Genomic DNA, 16,035 nt, shown 5'->3' with positions numbered 1-16,035 from the left:
CCTGCAACCTCATGGTTCCTAGTCGGATTCGTTAACCAATGAGCCATGACGGGAACTTCTATTATATATAATTTTAAAAGAAATGCATAACTTAAAAAAATCCTCTTGACCATATTTAATATTCAAGAATAATTTTATAAATAATGTCCTTTTCACAAAAGACCAAACCAGGTCTGATGACTTCTATGAAAACTAAAAATAATAAAGGTATTTTTAAAAACTTTTTGTCCCATTTTATTTATTTTTTTCATTTTTTATTACTCAAATGAATTTATCACATCTGTAGTTGTATAATGATCATAACAATCTGATTTCACAGGATTTCCATCCCACAGCCCAAGCACATCCCCCTACCCCCAAAACTGTCTCCTCCAGAGACCATAAGTTTTTCAATGTCTGTGAGTCAGCATCTGTTCTGCAAAGAAGTTCCGTCTTTCCTTTTTTCAGATTCCACATGTCAGTGAAAGCATTTGATGTTGGTGTGTCATTGTATGGCTGACTTCACTTAGCATGATAGTTTCTAGGTCCATCCATGTTGCTAAAAATGCCAGTATTTCGTTCTTTTTAATGGCTGAGTAATATTCCATTGTGTATATGTACCACATCTTCTGGATCCATTCCTCTGTCGATGGACTTTTAGGTTGTTTCCATGTCTTGGCTATTTTTAGCATGAGAATCACTCTGTTTTAACCTCTCCATATTTTCCTAACTGTACACAATTTTTTGTCTTTGTCAGTGTTTCCCCTTTAGTGTAATTTTGGCATGCCATTAGACCTTCCTCTTCCACATCCCAAAGGCTAGGAGATTGTTCTCTTCCTACTTCTGTCTGAATGTTCAATTCCTTTTTCTTTTTGGTTTGCCCATAGGTAATTTATTTTTGTCTTTTGCAAATATATCAACAGTTTTGATTTTTTATTATTTATTTCCCCTCTGGTATTTCACTGTTGATGTAATGGAATTATGTAAATTTTTCTGTGTCTGTATACACAGTGATAATTCATTTAAATTTCTGAATCACTTGTTTTTACATAAGGGATTATGTACTTCTGAAATAAACACAAGCAAAACTGTTATAAAAATACACAAATGTGTTAATAGTTTTATACTGTTTAGCATTCTTTTCTTACTATACTATGCTAATAGTGCAAGTCATAGCAAGCCTTAACCATAGTTCTATGAAATGTATTTCTCATTCATAAAAGTATGAATTATGTTACTTTAACTATAGGCCAAGTGGACATTAACCCTTATATTTTCTGTTGTTGAGTGGATTTAGCTATAATTTTGGAACTACTACTCACTTTCAATTTTGATATAATATGGATATATCAAGAGTAATCTGGTTGGAACAGTTTTTAAATGAGAGAATGTACATTTTATTTATATTAAACTTTTCTTTTGTACCACCAGATGACCACAGTTTTGATTTTTCAGAAAATTCTCTTGGACAATACTACAGAAAGAATTTATACAAGTACCTAACTAACTTATATGTTTTATTTTCTATTTCTAGGCTCATGGAAAGTTTTTGAAATAATAAACTGACACTTGAAATGTTACAGTGAACTCAAACTGTCAGATGAAGCAAATGACCTAATCTCTCTGAAGGTCAAGTTATAAATTATTCTTATGATGAAACAGGATGCATATGATCCATGAGCAAAATATCAACTGTGGGCTTCTTATGAAGGCACACAGATGCTCTTGGTTGCTTCTCTAAGGAAATGTGGGTTCTGAGTCATGACAGCAGGTTTTGGGTGTTCACTGGAACTGTAGCAGCTACACCAGTACTTACTGAAGTGTCATCAGTTTTCTAGAACCATATTTTGCAGTGAATTCTTAATGGTTCCTAAAAACTCACCACGGGATAATCAAAGCATCCATGCTTGTCAAGGCAGGGTCTCATTAGCAATTGTAGGAGCCCAAGAAGGGTAAGTGTGGAGGTCAAACATGGGTACCATCCAGACAAACAGGCCAAGCATCACCACAGCAACGCCCAAGACATTAACGCCAAGTCCAGCTTTAACCTTGAATACAAAAAAGCGTAAAGTCAGTCTGTCTCTAAAGACAAACAAACAAAGAAACAAACCCCCAAAAAACCTATGGGAGAATTAGAAACCTGTTGCAGAAGGCATATGTCAGTTTTACATGCATCCCACATGATTAATATCAATTATCAGCTTCCTAGGTCAAGGGGTCCTTCTTCTATTCATGTCAAAAGAGAATCTGTTTCCAACTAATACCATTTAGTTGGAGAGTCTCAGAGAGGTTCCTCTCAGGAATATATGGAAGTCATTCTTATTTTATTTTTTTAGGGCCACACCTGTGGCATATGGAGGTTCCCAAGCTAAGGGTCAAATCAGATCTGTGGCTGCTGGCCTATGCTACAGCCACAGCAATGTGGGATCCTAGCTGCATCTGTGACCTACACTGCAGCTTGTGGCAGTGCAGGACCCTTAACCCACTGAGTGAGGCCAGGGATCAAACCCACATCCTCATGGACTCATACTTCGGGTTCTTAACCTGCTGAGCCACAGTGGGAATGCCTATGCTGAAGTCATTCCAACTAGAGGAAAAGCTCTTTAAAAATCCGCCGTTTCATGTCAAATCAGGATATGAGTTTTTGGGATTTTATATTTCAGAGAATAAGGTTCAGGTCACTATATGATAGCTGCCTCCTTCATAGTCACTCAATATTATTTTCAATGTAGCCTTCAGTATTCTCTTACTGAGATTTAATGCCTCTTCTATTCATCTGTCTCAGACTTCCCATTTTTCTAGCTTTGACATCATTATTCTGGTGGCTAAATACTCTCAAAGTTTCTTTCCATCTATTAAAACAGAGGCTGTCAAAATACTGACCATGAACGGTTTTTCTATATAAAATTTTGCAGGACCACAATCATATCATACCCATTTCTTTACATATTGTTGTTGGCTGCTTTCATGATACAATAGTTATGACAGAGACCATAGGGCCCAGAAAGTCTCAAATATTTATTCTCTGGCTCTTTACAGAAAAAGCTTATTTATCTCTGCATTCTCTGCATTAAAACATGGAGCCCCAAGGCAAAATGGGGATACCTAGCAATGAATATTACAGAGGCTGCCTTTTCTGCCCATAGAAGCCACTCAATTATTTCAGAATCTTGTTTTTATTTTTAAATTAATTTATTTACTTTTGGGGGGGGCACACCCATGGCATATGGAAGTACCCAGTTCCCAGGCTAAGAACTGAATCGGAGCTGTAGCTGCTGGCCTATACCACAGCCACAATCTGAACGCCAGATCTGAGCCACGTCTGCAACCTACACTGCAGCTCATGGAAATGCCAGATCCTTAACCCAATGAGCAGGGCTGGGGATCAAACCCACATCCTCATGGATACTAGTTGGGTTTGTTACCACTGAGCCACAATGGAGACTCCTTTTCCTTTTTTTAAATTCACATACTTAACCACATTGCTTATATACAATTATTATGCACATTTTCTTTACCAAAAGGATATTATATGACTTTTGCATAGCGGCTTTTCCAGAATTTTTACATTACGAGGTTTAGAGACAGCAATCTGAGTGGAAGAAGGAACGTGAGACTTAATTTGGAACTGCATTTGCACAGCAAGCTCATAGAATTTAGTTATATTCTTGCTTGGTTTGGTTCACAGGTTGGTGATCAAGATTGAGAAAGGAATAGAATATTCTCAAACTAGTTCATGACTTAATCACTATTTTTGCAGTTGCCAAAAATATGCTCGTTTTGTCACTTAAATTTTCTATTATCAAGTGTTTATGCTAATTTCATTTCCTTTCATTTTTTTTTCATTTCATTTTCTTTCAGGTGCCACTATTGGAATCAGAACAAGAAAGACGACTTTTCATCAGTCAGGCACTGAGCCTAACATCTTATTCAGAGCAAATGTGGGGTGCACAAATATTCATGATAGCAAACTACTGTGCTTGATTCCTGTTTTGCCTAGGTCCAGTTGGAACCTGATCTTAACATGTAGTTTAAGCCATCATGTTGAGTATATTCTAGCTCTCTTCCTCTTCCAGCATATTACTGACACACTCAATATCTCTATTTGTGACTATAAGCATTAATGGCATGTTTGCTTCTCGTTTTCACTCTTAAAAATGATTTTATGGCCAGTCATGCACTCACCTTCAGAAGAAGAACTCAAGCTATGCATTTCCTCCTAGAAGTCAGTGTGTAAAATGATAGACAACCCAAGACATCACAAAATAATGTCTGTTGGACCTAAGAGTATTCTTTCAGCTCACTCACCATGTCGATAACTGTTAGATGGCCGTATGAAAAGACAATAGCATTGGGTGGATTTGCTACTGGTAAGAGGAATGCAAATGAAGTACACAGAGTAGAAGGCAACAAAATATAAAGAGGGTTGACGTGAATGGCTTCAGCCTGTTGGAAAAGATAAAAAGAATCTAAGTAAAATTTTGAGATAGGCATCACAATGAGCAAAAGTATAATATACTTTCCCAGCAGTAGGTTGGAATGTAAAGACATAAAATTATATACATTAATGCACTTATAACTGGAAGAATAGCTTTCAGAAGATATAGCTTCCTCTTATTGTTGTTTACATGGTTATTGGTGGCCATTTAAGCATTATAGCTCAGTTCATTTAGAAAATAAAGTATATTCCAGAAACAAAATAAAGCAACTATCATTTATCTAGTACAAAGTGCTATGCTAAGTGTATATATACATATTAATGTATAATATATAAGTATTATATATGATACATGTAACATTTAACATATACATAATATATAGTATAAAATAACTGTGTGTGGGCATACATGTATACACACATATGGATATATATAAAATTTTCACAATGACATTATGAGATGATAACTAAAGTCCCAAAGAGCAGATGAAAAAACTGAGCTCTCTAAAGGCTGAAGTAACTGATCCAAAAGCAAGCAGTAGAGCTTAAGAAGAGTCTTAAGTTCCTCTGGCTCCAAAGTATCTTATCATTCCATTAACTTTACTGCCTCTGTGACAAGTATAATGTTCTTAGGGATCATTACAGAGGAGTTACCACTATTCTTAATTCATCACATAATTTTTTAACTGCTCCGTGTTGAGAACTAAAAACCAGAAAGAAAAAAAAAATCATGATTATATTTCACCAATACAACCTGTCGACATTTCTTTTCTAATTTGAAGCAGCAGTTCAAGAATGCCAACATCTGCCCCTTGTGCTGGTAGCAGAACAACTCCAGAAGGGCAATCCTTCTTCACGTAAAATGTTTTCTTTCACCAAACTCATCTGTCCCAGTAAGGAAAACATTTTACTTAAATCTATTTCTTGTAATTGCTAGCTAGTTGTGGAAAAGAAGAGAGACATCTTTCCCTCTCTCTCCTTGCAACTCTGCCTCTTACCTACATTTTTAAATTCTTCCCTGCGTCGTACAGAGCTGTGTCTAAGATATTTCAGCTTGAAGCCTAAAGTGTAAACATAGCTTTTTATTCCCTTGTAAATCATTTATATAAAGAACTTCTCAAAAATTGGAGACTAAGCTTCTGGAGGGAGAAGTGTCAGTGTTAGAGATCTAAGCACTAAAGTTGCCAGGAAGCAAGGAATCCCAAAGTCTTAGAGCTGGAAAGGATCTGGACTACCCCTCTCGTTTATCTGAAAATGGAAAATCTGGGCAGAAAGAAGGTAAAGGGCTCACTTAAGATCATGCTGATTGAACATGGAAGAAGAGTTCTCCCGAGTCAAGGTCTCCTATGAAAGGGTGAATGTAAACAAGGACCACTCCGTAAGTCACCTACAGGGGATCTTTCAACCCAAATGATTCCACACCACAATATGAGAACAAGTGAATTAGAACACTACTCTTTCGATGAAGAGTATAAATGGGATAAATGAGATACTCACCAATGGAGCTAGTATTGGAAGAAGGAGGGTAATGGTAGCTGGATTGCTGGCTACCTCCGTTAAAGATGTGACGAACAAAGAAGATATCAGAATTATTAGCCAGACCGGTAATGAACCTAGAGGAGATAATTTATTTCCTATCCACTTAGATAGTCCTGACTCCTAAAAAAACAAATGTGCAATATTTGTTATTCATTAATAATTCACTATAATCAGACAGTTTAAATATATAAAAAACATCTGTTCTAAGAACTCAGTTTCTAAATTAAGATTTTAATCTTTCATATTGATCTGTGGTTTGTTAGGTATCAGTGCCCCTGACATGGAGACATTCTCAATTATTCTTATTTTAACACTACCAACATGCTTTAGGGAGCTGTCCTCCTGTGTTTTTTCGATTAAATTTTAATTATATCTAATTATCACATGTGATATTTTAACAAGCCATGTAGTACTATAGGGCTTTAAGAAAAGATCAGCTCTTCTGGTCTACCTCTCTCCACTTTTAAGTTGTATTTCCCAGAGGCAACAACCTTCAACCCGTATTAGCTATTCGCAGCTATGTTTTTGTGTTTATAGCTATTTTACAAATAAAACTTTTTCATTTAGACATTATGTACTGGTTTCCTAATATGCACATGACAGTTCAGCTTTCTAACACTTTCTACCGTACCTGTATTTCCCGTCCCCTCCATTCCCTTACATTCCTATATCAAAGGTTTTGGTTAAATCAATATTTAAAGTTTGCCATTACGATTATATGCATTTTGTTCCCAACTGAGCTGCTTAGTGTACTGTAATTGCTTTCACTTTTTTGTTTTACTTTTCGTCTGTTTGTTTTTCCAGGAAATAACTGCACTAACCTTTTGTTTGCTTAGTTTTCTAAGTACCTATCACCAATAATTCAGTACCCTCTCCAGTAAAGATGGAAAACTCCTCGAAAGTAGGTAAACATTTTGGGTAATTGCTCTCTTTCATTTTCCCTCATGGAGATGTCCATTTTGGAGTATTCTCTCCTATGGCTCCACTGAGACTAGTTGCTATTTAGATCTACTTCACTGTTATAAAGAGACTTCTCTTCACTAGCTGACTAAAGATTCCTTTCATCTCCCTCTGATGACTCTTGTTAACTCTTTTGTGTTGCTGGGCCACAGGACTATACCTTCTATAATTTCTGGGAAATTGCTACACGGGAAGTAAATTTTTTTAGTCTCTGCACATCTAAAGATCCCTTTCTTTTCTTTTCATGTTGCTTTGCTAGGTTAGCTTCTGTTGCATTCTAGACTTGAAATAATTATCACTCCAAATAATTATGATTCCATTTCTTGCGGCTTCCAGTTGGAAGCCAGGAGAAGCCTGATGATGTTTTAATCTTTAATTCATTGTACATAACACATAAAAGCCAGCCACACTCAGATTAATAGGCATTAATAGGTATGCTGTTCAGTTTTTCTTCCAGGGAAAATCCTCCATCTGTGAGGAGATTTCAATGAGCTCCTGAACATGTGTATAGTCATCTTACAAAGACGGACATCAGAAAAGCTCTAATCACAAGCAGTATACTCTTAGAACAGAAGTTGGCAAAAAACATCCCCAGAGGCAGATACAAGACTTATGTATATTATTTGTAGTTTTGACTTATACCTTCATTTGTGGTTTTGATTTTTTAGATAGAAAAGGACTATTTATCATTTAAGTCACATTGACACAAATTCATCTTTAAATATACTTTTAAGAATGGATTTTTTGATTAGATGTGGCTGGAAAAGATTACAGCACATGCTGCCCCCACTCACCCCCCTGCCAGAAGCCACGGGGATCATCATGTCCAGGATTCTGAAATCTTACACAAGTTGTTTTGGTATTGGGTTTGCAGTAGCTCTCTCCATTCCAGAATCACTAAGTCCTTGGTGACTACACACAACAACATTTGTGTTATTTATTTATTTTTTTGGAGGAGACCTTTTATTTCTTTTTATTTTCTTTCTTCTTTTACTTCCCTTATCTTTTTTGAAAGTCTTAACTGGCTGGTGGACATTTTGAACTGATAGGCTAATTTTCTTATCTTTTTCTAAAAAAACATTACTATCTCTTCATCTTTTTATTCTATTTTTCGGGATATATTCAATCTTCATCCTCTAAACTTCCTACTGAATTAAAAAATTTCTGTTATGATATTTCTTATCTTCAGTGGCTCTTTCTTATTTTCTGTCTAGTCCCTTAAAAACAGTGTTCTGTTTTAGTCTCATGAATTTGTGTTTCTAACATCTCTCTGAAGACTCAAGGAAAACGTTTTAAAGTTTTCTTTTGCTTTATATATTTACTTGCGTTGTTGTTGTTGTTAATGGTTATGGTATCAAGGGCTTTCCCAGCTGTCTGGGGGTCATGGACGACCTATTTGTGTTTAAAAGAGAAGCAACAAGCTGACGATTGAAAGCTCTTTGTGCCCCGGCAAAGATTGTTGAGAGGAAGACATCATCATGACTGAACTGTGAGCCAATGTCTCAAGAATTCAATTTTTTTACAGAGTAAATCTAAATTTTCTACCAGGGGAGAGTCCTGTTTATTCAGAACTGGAGAGGGTATCTGGGAAGTTCGTGCCTCCTTAGGCAGTTTTTAAACAAGCCTCCATTTTTAGTCCTGGTGTTTCCTCTGGCTTTTCAGTTCATCTGCTGCTTCCAATTCCCAAACTCTTTCAGAATCCTGTGGATGAACTGCTTTGTTTCTCTTTGGTTCTTTTTTTTCGCCGGCCTATATAGAGTTACCCTTTCTCTGCTTCTTCTATTGTACAAAGTCACTGACCCCTCAAATATCTTTAAAATTTTATCAGTATCTCTCTTATCAGTATCTGTTACTGTTCTTTCCATTTATTCTTTATCTTTATGGACCGATATTTTTTCGTTCTGTTATTTCCATTTTAGTGGAGATCTGAGTAAGCGTTAAGTCCTCCGTGTTTAACTTAATAGAAAAATTGGGGGGAATGTACAAAAATGGGAGAGGAGGAGTTATTCAATGATAAGATTTTGAAGAGTACTATCAGCTCATGAGAGTTCAATCATATTGAAACAAAATCAAGGGGTATTTAAGAAAGAAGGAATAGCAAGGAGGTGAATGTTTCAGGAGTTGCTCTCTGGTGGTTCCCAACTAGAAGGGTTATCCAGTTCTGGACGTTTACCAAACTAATTATAATTTGGAAAAAAAAAAACTGTAAAAATTTAACAATTTCCAAATCTTTGTAAAACCAATTTCTAGTAGAATAGTTGTTCACAGCTCTATTTTTGAAGTTCATGGCTTCAATCTGACCACTCAGAGGTAGAATGATTCTGGGTATCCCAGAGGAATCTGAATCTATGCACTAGGATTTTCATAGCAAAGTAGGCTCCCTCCATGGTTTCTCTGATTCTTCCAGTGAAAGCCTAATGCATCTGAATAAGTCCACTCCTTTGCCTTTCCTTCCATTTCGCTATTGAGTCTGGTCAATGCTTTTAAAATCACTTTGCGTGTCTAGGGTCTAGTCTGGACATATTCGGGAAGGAGAGCTGAATAAATTTACATCAATGCTGGAAGTGCTGATTCTCATTTCCTCACAATTCAAATTAGCAGACATAGGAATGGAAGTTATTTTTTTCTGAGAAACCAGGACTCATTACTACTGAGCTAGTAGAAAACTGTATTTGTCTTCTATTTCTGTCATTTATATTTGAACAGTCTGTGAGGCAAGCCAAATCTAGACCTATAATGACATTGTAAGTGGCACTCAGAATTGAGACAATTTCTAAGACTTTTACTTATTACTAAATTGCTGGAATCTCAGTATCAAAATATCATACAGAAAAAGTGACAATAAAGTCAGAAGTAAAAAACAATCTTCCCTTGGATTTTCGAGAAGAGATAGTTATTTGCCTTAAAAAGAATAAAAATTTAACTTTTGAGAAATAGGACACAAGGAAATAGAATGTCTATGAGCTTTGAGTGTGTCACTGAAGTCCACTAAGTCCAGAAATGAGAAATTTATAACTAGTCAAAGAGTAGAGAGTTTTCATAGAATTTTTGGAGAAAATACTTTTCTTTTAGCAGCTCTATAAAGACCAAGGCAATTCAAGGGACCAAGGCCTCCCTAGATTTCTACTTTATATCAGCTGGATAGATGATAGATCAAAGAAACAGCAAGTTTTACTTCTTGTGGTAGTTTTATTTCTTTTTAAAATTAGACATAACACAATATTAAACATGGCTATGCGAAGTTTTTCCGGACTTCATTCAATAAACATTTATTAAGTACCTTTACTGTATTTAATATGTTAAATAATATAATAAAGTACTATTATTGCCCATTCTTCTTGGACACTATTAGCACCATGTTATACCTCAGAGAAGGCTGAGAGCTACTTAAATTCATCCTGAAATGAGGTAAAGGTATAAACAAAAAAATATGTTTCAGTCACTGTACACATGACTTTTACATAAGTTATTTTCTTACTAAGCTGGTCTTCTAATACTATTTCATGAATTCATAAGTCTAATTTTCTTTACTTATTTTTCTTTTTTGGTTACCCTGTGGCGTATGGAGTTCCCAGGCCAGGGATCAGATCCCAGCCACAGTTGCGACCTACACTGTGGCAATGCAGGATCCTAACCCACTGTGCCTGGCTGGAGATCAAACCTGCGTCCTAGTGCTCCAGAGACCCCAGCAATCCCACTGCACCACAGCAGTAACTCCATTGAACTTTATTTCTTTTGATATTCTGGGACATTATTAAAAAATAAGGTTTTATGCCTGTAAAAATTCTTGAACTCTGAACTCACCTCATCTGTGTGGTATACTTACTGCGTGGCTACTGAAATCTGTATCATTACAATGATAAGGTGAAGGTGAATATGCAAAACCTTGACTTTCTCTTCTTTTGAACAGTCTAGTTAATTGCTAACTGTCTTAGAAGCTGAATATTACCTCACAGCCGTCTGCCAAGGCAAATCCTCCACCAACAAGAATGGCTATATCCCAGGGCATGAATGACTGGAATTCTTTCCAAGTAATCAGTGGAGAGTAATCAAAAGCAACTACAAAACAAAAGCCCTACAGTTACACATTGCTTAAAATATGACAATGTGACATTCCTTATTATCCTAAATAGCCATCTCACAAGAAGTTTTTAATATTCCCACATTGTTTTTAGATAGGGAACTTGATCTGGACTTTGGGTAATTTCCACCTGGCCTCTGTAGAACATTAATTATAAAAAAAGAAAAAAGGCCATAACTTGGAAAAATATTTTGCATTTTATTATAGAATAAATTTAGGTAAATGATAACATTGTCATTGATAACACTATTCATTCATTCATTCATTCATCCCACTAACATCTTTGGCTACGATGAGTAACAAGTGCATGGGACTATACCATCCTTCGCTATGTAAAATGTGTCATTGGCTCTAACAGCATCGCTGGAGCATTACAACTACTATTCACCAATATCTATTTAATTTGTATTATTGTTTCAAATCATGAGAAGGGTTAGGATATATTTATCAGGATTTCAGTTTAAAATGACTCAAAGTTCTGATTAAATAATTTAAGTATCATTCATGAGACCATTACAATGCTCATAAAGCAATAATCATAAGAATTTCTCCTGATATTTGGGTCCTCGTGGCTCAATGATTAGCTTAGAAGTAAAGTCATCCATGAACACACTATGCCCATTTAACTTTTGGCTGTAAGAGGCAGGCTTCTATGTGGCAATATTTTAAAGTTACTAATAAGCTCCCTTCTTAAGTCCTTCCTCCAAACCAAAACCAAACCTAGCCTCACTGTTGATGGAAATTTTGCTACTTCCTACTCAAATTAAGGCCATATATCCTGTTAAAATGCAAACATCTCTAAATGTACTTCTCATGTAAAATTTAACATTTTTACTATCATTTCAGAACCTAGAGTGAATGAGTTTATCAGGGAGAAGAGGAGTTGAAGAATGAGAAGAGAGAGGATGATGGATAGGGCAAGGCCTTTTCTGAGAGGGGACTCTGATGTAGAAGCCAGAGAAGTTAACCCAAGAGCTACATGTGCCCCAGCAACAGGGCTTTGATTATAATGGTCAGAGTCTTCAGGTCCCACAGGAATCATTGCTCTGTATTACAACATCTCTTCATGACAAATTTGAGATAGGCTAGGCTCAAGTGAAGAACAAAAGGCATGTATTTCTACACCATACTCTCTACATATATCATGTCCTAGAAATATACTTATTAGTCATTTACCAATTCTGACTCAAGGAGTCAGCTGGGCCACGCCAACTGCCCGAATGCCATTTCTATGCCAGTAAGTAAACAAATAATGAATGAAAAACCACCAAAAACCCACAACTCTACTAGGCTGTTTCCATACATTTTAAAGCATTTGTCCCACATTGACAACAAAGGAATCTGACTACCCAAAACATGTTGTGTGAGTATAAGGCATAGAAATGGAAGAATCATGTTTAAGAAGTGTGTGTGTGTGTGTGTGTGTGTGTGTGTGTGTGTGTGTGTGTGAGTGTGAGGGTTGGGAGGGGGAAAATTGACATAAGCACACACACACTTATTTTCTCCATGTGCTATAAAGACAATGACTGCTCCTAACAAATATATTTTCTTTCTAACTGCGACACCAGGTTATGGCTAAGTGTGGGGTCATTTTCTCCAAAGCTACTGTCAGGCTGTAAATACTCTTTCCCTTGAAACTGCTCCACTTTTTAGATCCTCAGCATTTACTACCAAGGGCTCATCATGAAGTATGACTTCCAAGTTCTTCTTCTTATGTTTGCCAATAGTAATATTAATTCTGGGTTATAGTAGACCAAAGAGTATGGCAGAATCCTAACTATGGTGCATAAAGAAATCTACCTCTAGCTTCTGCAAAGTAAGATGATCCTTCTGAAAAGGGGAGGACGTGTGCTGGCTGAAGAGGGGTTGCGGCGTGCAAAGAGGAGATATAAGTCAGGGGCTGTGTCCTGTCCATGCCTTCTGTTTTATGTGTTAATTGAACCCAAGGGAACTTTGTACTTTTTATGCTTCTGTCAAATTCATTCAGAATTATAAATAATACTCAACCAGTTTCTCCTGTAGGTGTAGTTTTGGTCAGTCTCTTAGCAGGGATAAGAAAGAACAGGAGTCCTACAAGTAAGGCAACAGTTGAATCTGTAGCAAAACCAGGATACCTGAAAAGAGATAAGTGTGTTCATTAAAAACTGTCATCAAGAATTTTGTATAAACTGGGAGTTCCCTTGTGGCACAGCAGGTTAAGGATCCAGTGTTGTCACTGCAGTGGCTTGGGTTGCTGCTGTGCAGTGAGTTTGATTCCTGACTCAGGAACTCCATATGCCACAGGTGCAGCCAAAAAAAGGTATTTGTATGAAGTGAGTACCAACTGCTTATGGTGCTATACAAGGATAATCTGCTCTAAAATAGATGGATTCCCAACTAAATATGTATCTTAGTGGAACTGAAACTCTCAGGCCGTGTTCCCATTGTTTTCATTTATGTCTCTTTATTTTCAAAACCATGTAGACACATACTGATATACTATGCTAAAAGTTCCCTTTTAGGTAAAGCTGGAGATTAAACAATTTCTTCTTTTTCTTTGAATTATATTGGCAAAGAATTGAGGTTGAAACAATAGGCCAAATACTGTATAATTGATTTATAAAAGGCTTTGACTAAACTGTGGCAAAGCCTGGGTGTTTCTAGAGTCCTCTAAAGCTCTTTTGTAAATTGTGAAAAGGAATTGATCTGTTTTTCTAAGATATAACATCTGCTTCTCTGTTTATAGGCCCTGGCCATATCATACAAATGAAATCAACCCATTTAATGCTTTGCATCCTGTGAAAGTCAATCAAGAATATTAATTATTAGAATGGCTTAAGAGATGCTCATAAATGATCACTGTACAAATTAAGAGTGATTCAGAAACAGATGGGGTCTTAGAAGCACCAGACCATTCCAGCAAGTAAGACAGCTTCCTGGAAACCCCAACAGTTAAGAAGAAGCACTTGGAGACCAGATATGGATGAAACAGGCATAAATAATTGGAAATCAGTTTTAAAAGTCAGCATATTTAGCAGTGGATCTTTGCAGTCTGAAAAGAAGTATGAATACACTAAAGATTATTTTGCTACCTTGTAATTCAACAATGCATACATATTATAGAGGTTCTCTATTCCTGTAATTTGCTCAAACAATCTAAATAATCAAGGAAATGCACTGTTTTATTCAATCTGACAATTTATAAAGCAGTCTGTTTTCCCTAAATATAGATTTTCTTTATTTCACTGTGGAGTAAAAAATTGCCTTGGTATAATTTATTCAACAGAGCAAACTTAACCAATACTTATTATTTTACTGTTCTCTGCTTCTTTTATTTCAGTTATAATTTTGGTTGGATTTTTGCCAAATCAGGTCAGGCATCATGTAATCTGATTTTGTTTTAAATGAAAAGACATATTGAATTCCTTCCAGGTTCAAACAGATGGAATGAAAACATGAGGTGGTAGCTATAAATCTTGATTTATCATTCCAGCCTTGGAAAACCTCTACACTACAAATCTATTCTACAGAATATATACTTTAAATGAAATCAAGCCATAAATACTGAAATAATTGGTTTTCAAAAGACTTTTAAAACTATTATCATTCTATCATTAGTTCATTTTATTTTTGGTTTATTATGAACTGAGTTAGGTTGTCTCAGTATTAAAAATATTAAGCTTGTGCAAATTTTATTTGCTTTGGTTAAGTCCTAAATAAAATTGCCAATTAGATGTATATCTTCAAATCCTGTCCTATCTCAAACCTTTGTCCTTTTTCTTATTGTTTTCCCTCAGAATTCTAGGTAACATGACCACCTCTCCGCAGCAAATACACTGTAATTTCTTGCTACAAACAAAACAGCTCCTCAATTACATCTTCTTCCCATAAAGAAGAGAAATTAGAAACTGATTATACTGAATTTCCTATTGGGATTCCTGCCTGGTTTTTATTAGCCACTGCCTGATTTCATTTGGTTTGTAAACACGGGTGTTTAGGGAAGATTCCCCCTACCTAGAATGATAGGGGTGGATTTTTAAAAGGAGGAAGAATTATTTTTTTGGTCTAGGTCCTATTGCAAAACTCCAAAGTCCTAAATCAAACTATTCTACAACAGGTTGCTTTGAATAGCTTGCTTCGAATGATTGGATACTTCCTTTGGTTGAGACTTCTTGAAATGAGGAGTTTTTGTCCTAATAGAAATGAAAAAGTTTACAAAGCTGCAGCTGATCCACCGAAGCATACACCACACTGCATTGCTGCATTTGTGTGCTCAGTAGGCATTTGCATGCAGATTGTGCATCTCTAAAAAAAAAAAAATTCTGGCAATGCTTATTATATAACCAGAAAGCTCTGATGCAAGAAGAGAGGAATTTCTTCATTCTATGTGGGCAGAAGAGATATGACTGAGTTTTGGTTTCTACCCCCTCTACATGGAGTTTTACTGGGGGATGTGAAATAGGCAGTTCAAATCAGAGATCTGTTGAATTTAGGAACCAAAGGACTTTAATGAAAGATAGATTTGGGAATGCAAATCTCAGAGCCAAAGTATTTAAACTGACATGTAGGATGGTCCTTAATTTAGAAAATTATGCTACAATCTTCCTCCTCACTTCACATGACTCAGCAATGTCTGCTGGGATATATAAGACACAGAGAGTTAAAATTAACTGACCCAGCTTCTAACATTAGTTTGTAACTCAGTCTTTCTTTTTACTTATTTAGGAATTACTTTCTTATAAAATAGGGGCAGGGATGGATTTATAGTGAACTAATACAAAAACGGACATCAACAGAGGAGAAAACAAGATAGTGAACCAAATAAATAATCCTCCATGGAAGTAAAAAAAAAAAATCAAGTTGGCAAAAATATCAGAATATGAATTCTTATCAGGGTACTAAGAATCATTGAGTGGCATTTATATCACATAGTGAACATTTAGGTACACTTCCTGTGGGAAAAAGGGCAGCACTCTTCTAGGTGCTACTATCAGCACCATTTTACAGATGGAGAAACTGAGATGTAAGTGACTTAGCCAAGGTAAGTGCAAGAGCAGGG

General features: G+C 36.0%; 1 protein-coding gene across 2 annotated transcripts in view; it reads right to left on the bottom strand.

Moving 5' to 3' along the window:
• Positions 232-16,035, bottom strand: part of SLC13A1 (solute carrier family 13 member 1) — a 77,055-nt gene continuing 61,251 nt past the window's right edge. The window contains exons 11-16 of one of the 2 annotated variants that reach the window (XM_005673212.3): positions 13,005-13,111; positions 10,866-10,975; positions 5,915-6,076; positions 4,288-4,425; positions 1,862-2,027; positions 744-1,046 (exon numbers count right to left, since the gene is read on the bottom strand). In XM_005673212.3, coding sequence (XP_005673269.1) covers positions 1,890-2,027; positions 4,288-4,425; positions 5,915-6,076; positions 10,866-10,975; positions 13,005-13,111 — 655 coding nt within the window. In that variant the 3' untranslated portion in view covers positions 744-1,046; positions 1,862-1,889. Of the gene's footprint in view, positions 2,028-4,287; positions 4,426-5,914; positions 6,077-10,865; positions 10,976-13,004; positions 13,112-16,035 lie in introns of both variants that reach the window. The other variant, XM_013985678.2, reaches the window with a different exon arrangement.

The sequence above is a fragment of the Sus scrofa genome, chromosome 18, assembly GCF_000003025.6.
Source record: "Sus scrofa isolate TJ Tabasco breed Duroc chromosome 18, Sscrofa11.1, whole genome shotgun sequence".
NCBI lineage: Eukaryota > Metazoa > Chordata > Mammalia > Artiodactyla > Suidae > Sus > Sus scrofa.
Note: the sequence above shows the minus strand (reverse complement) of the source record. Positions and strands in the feature narration are given on the sequence as shown.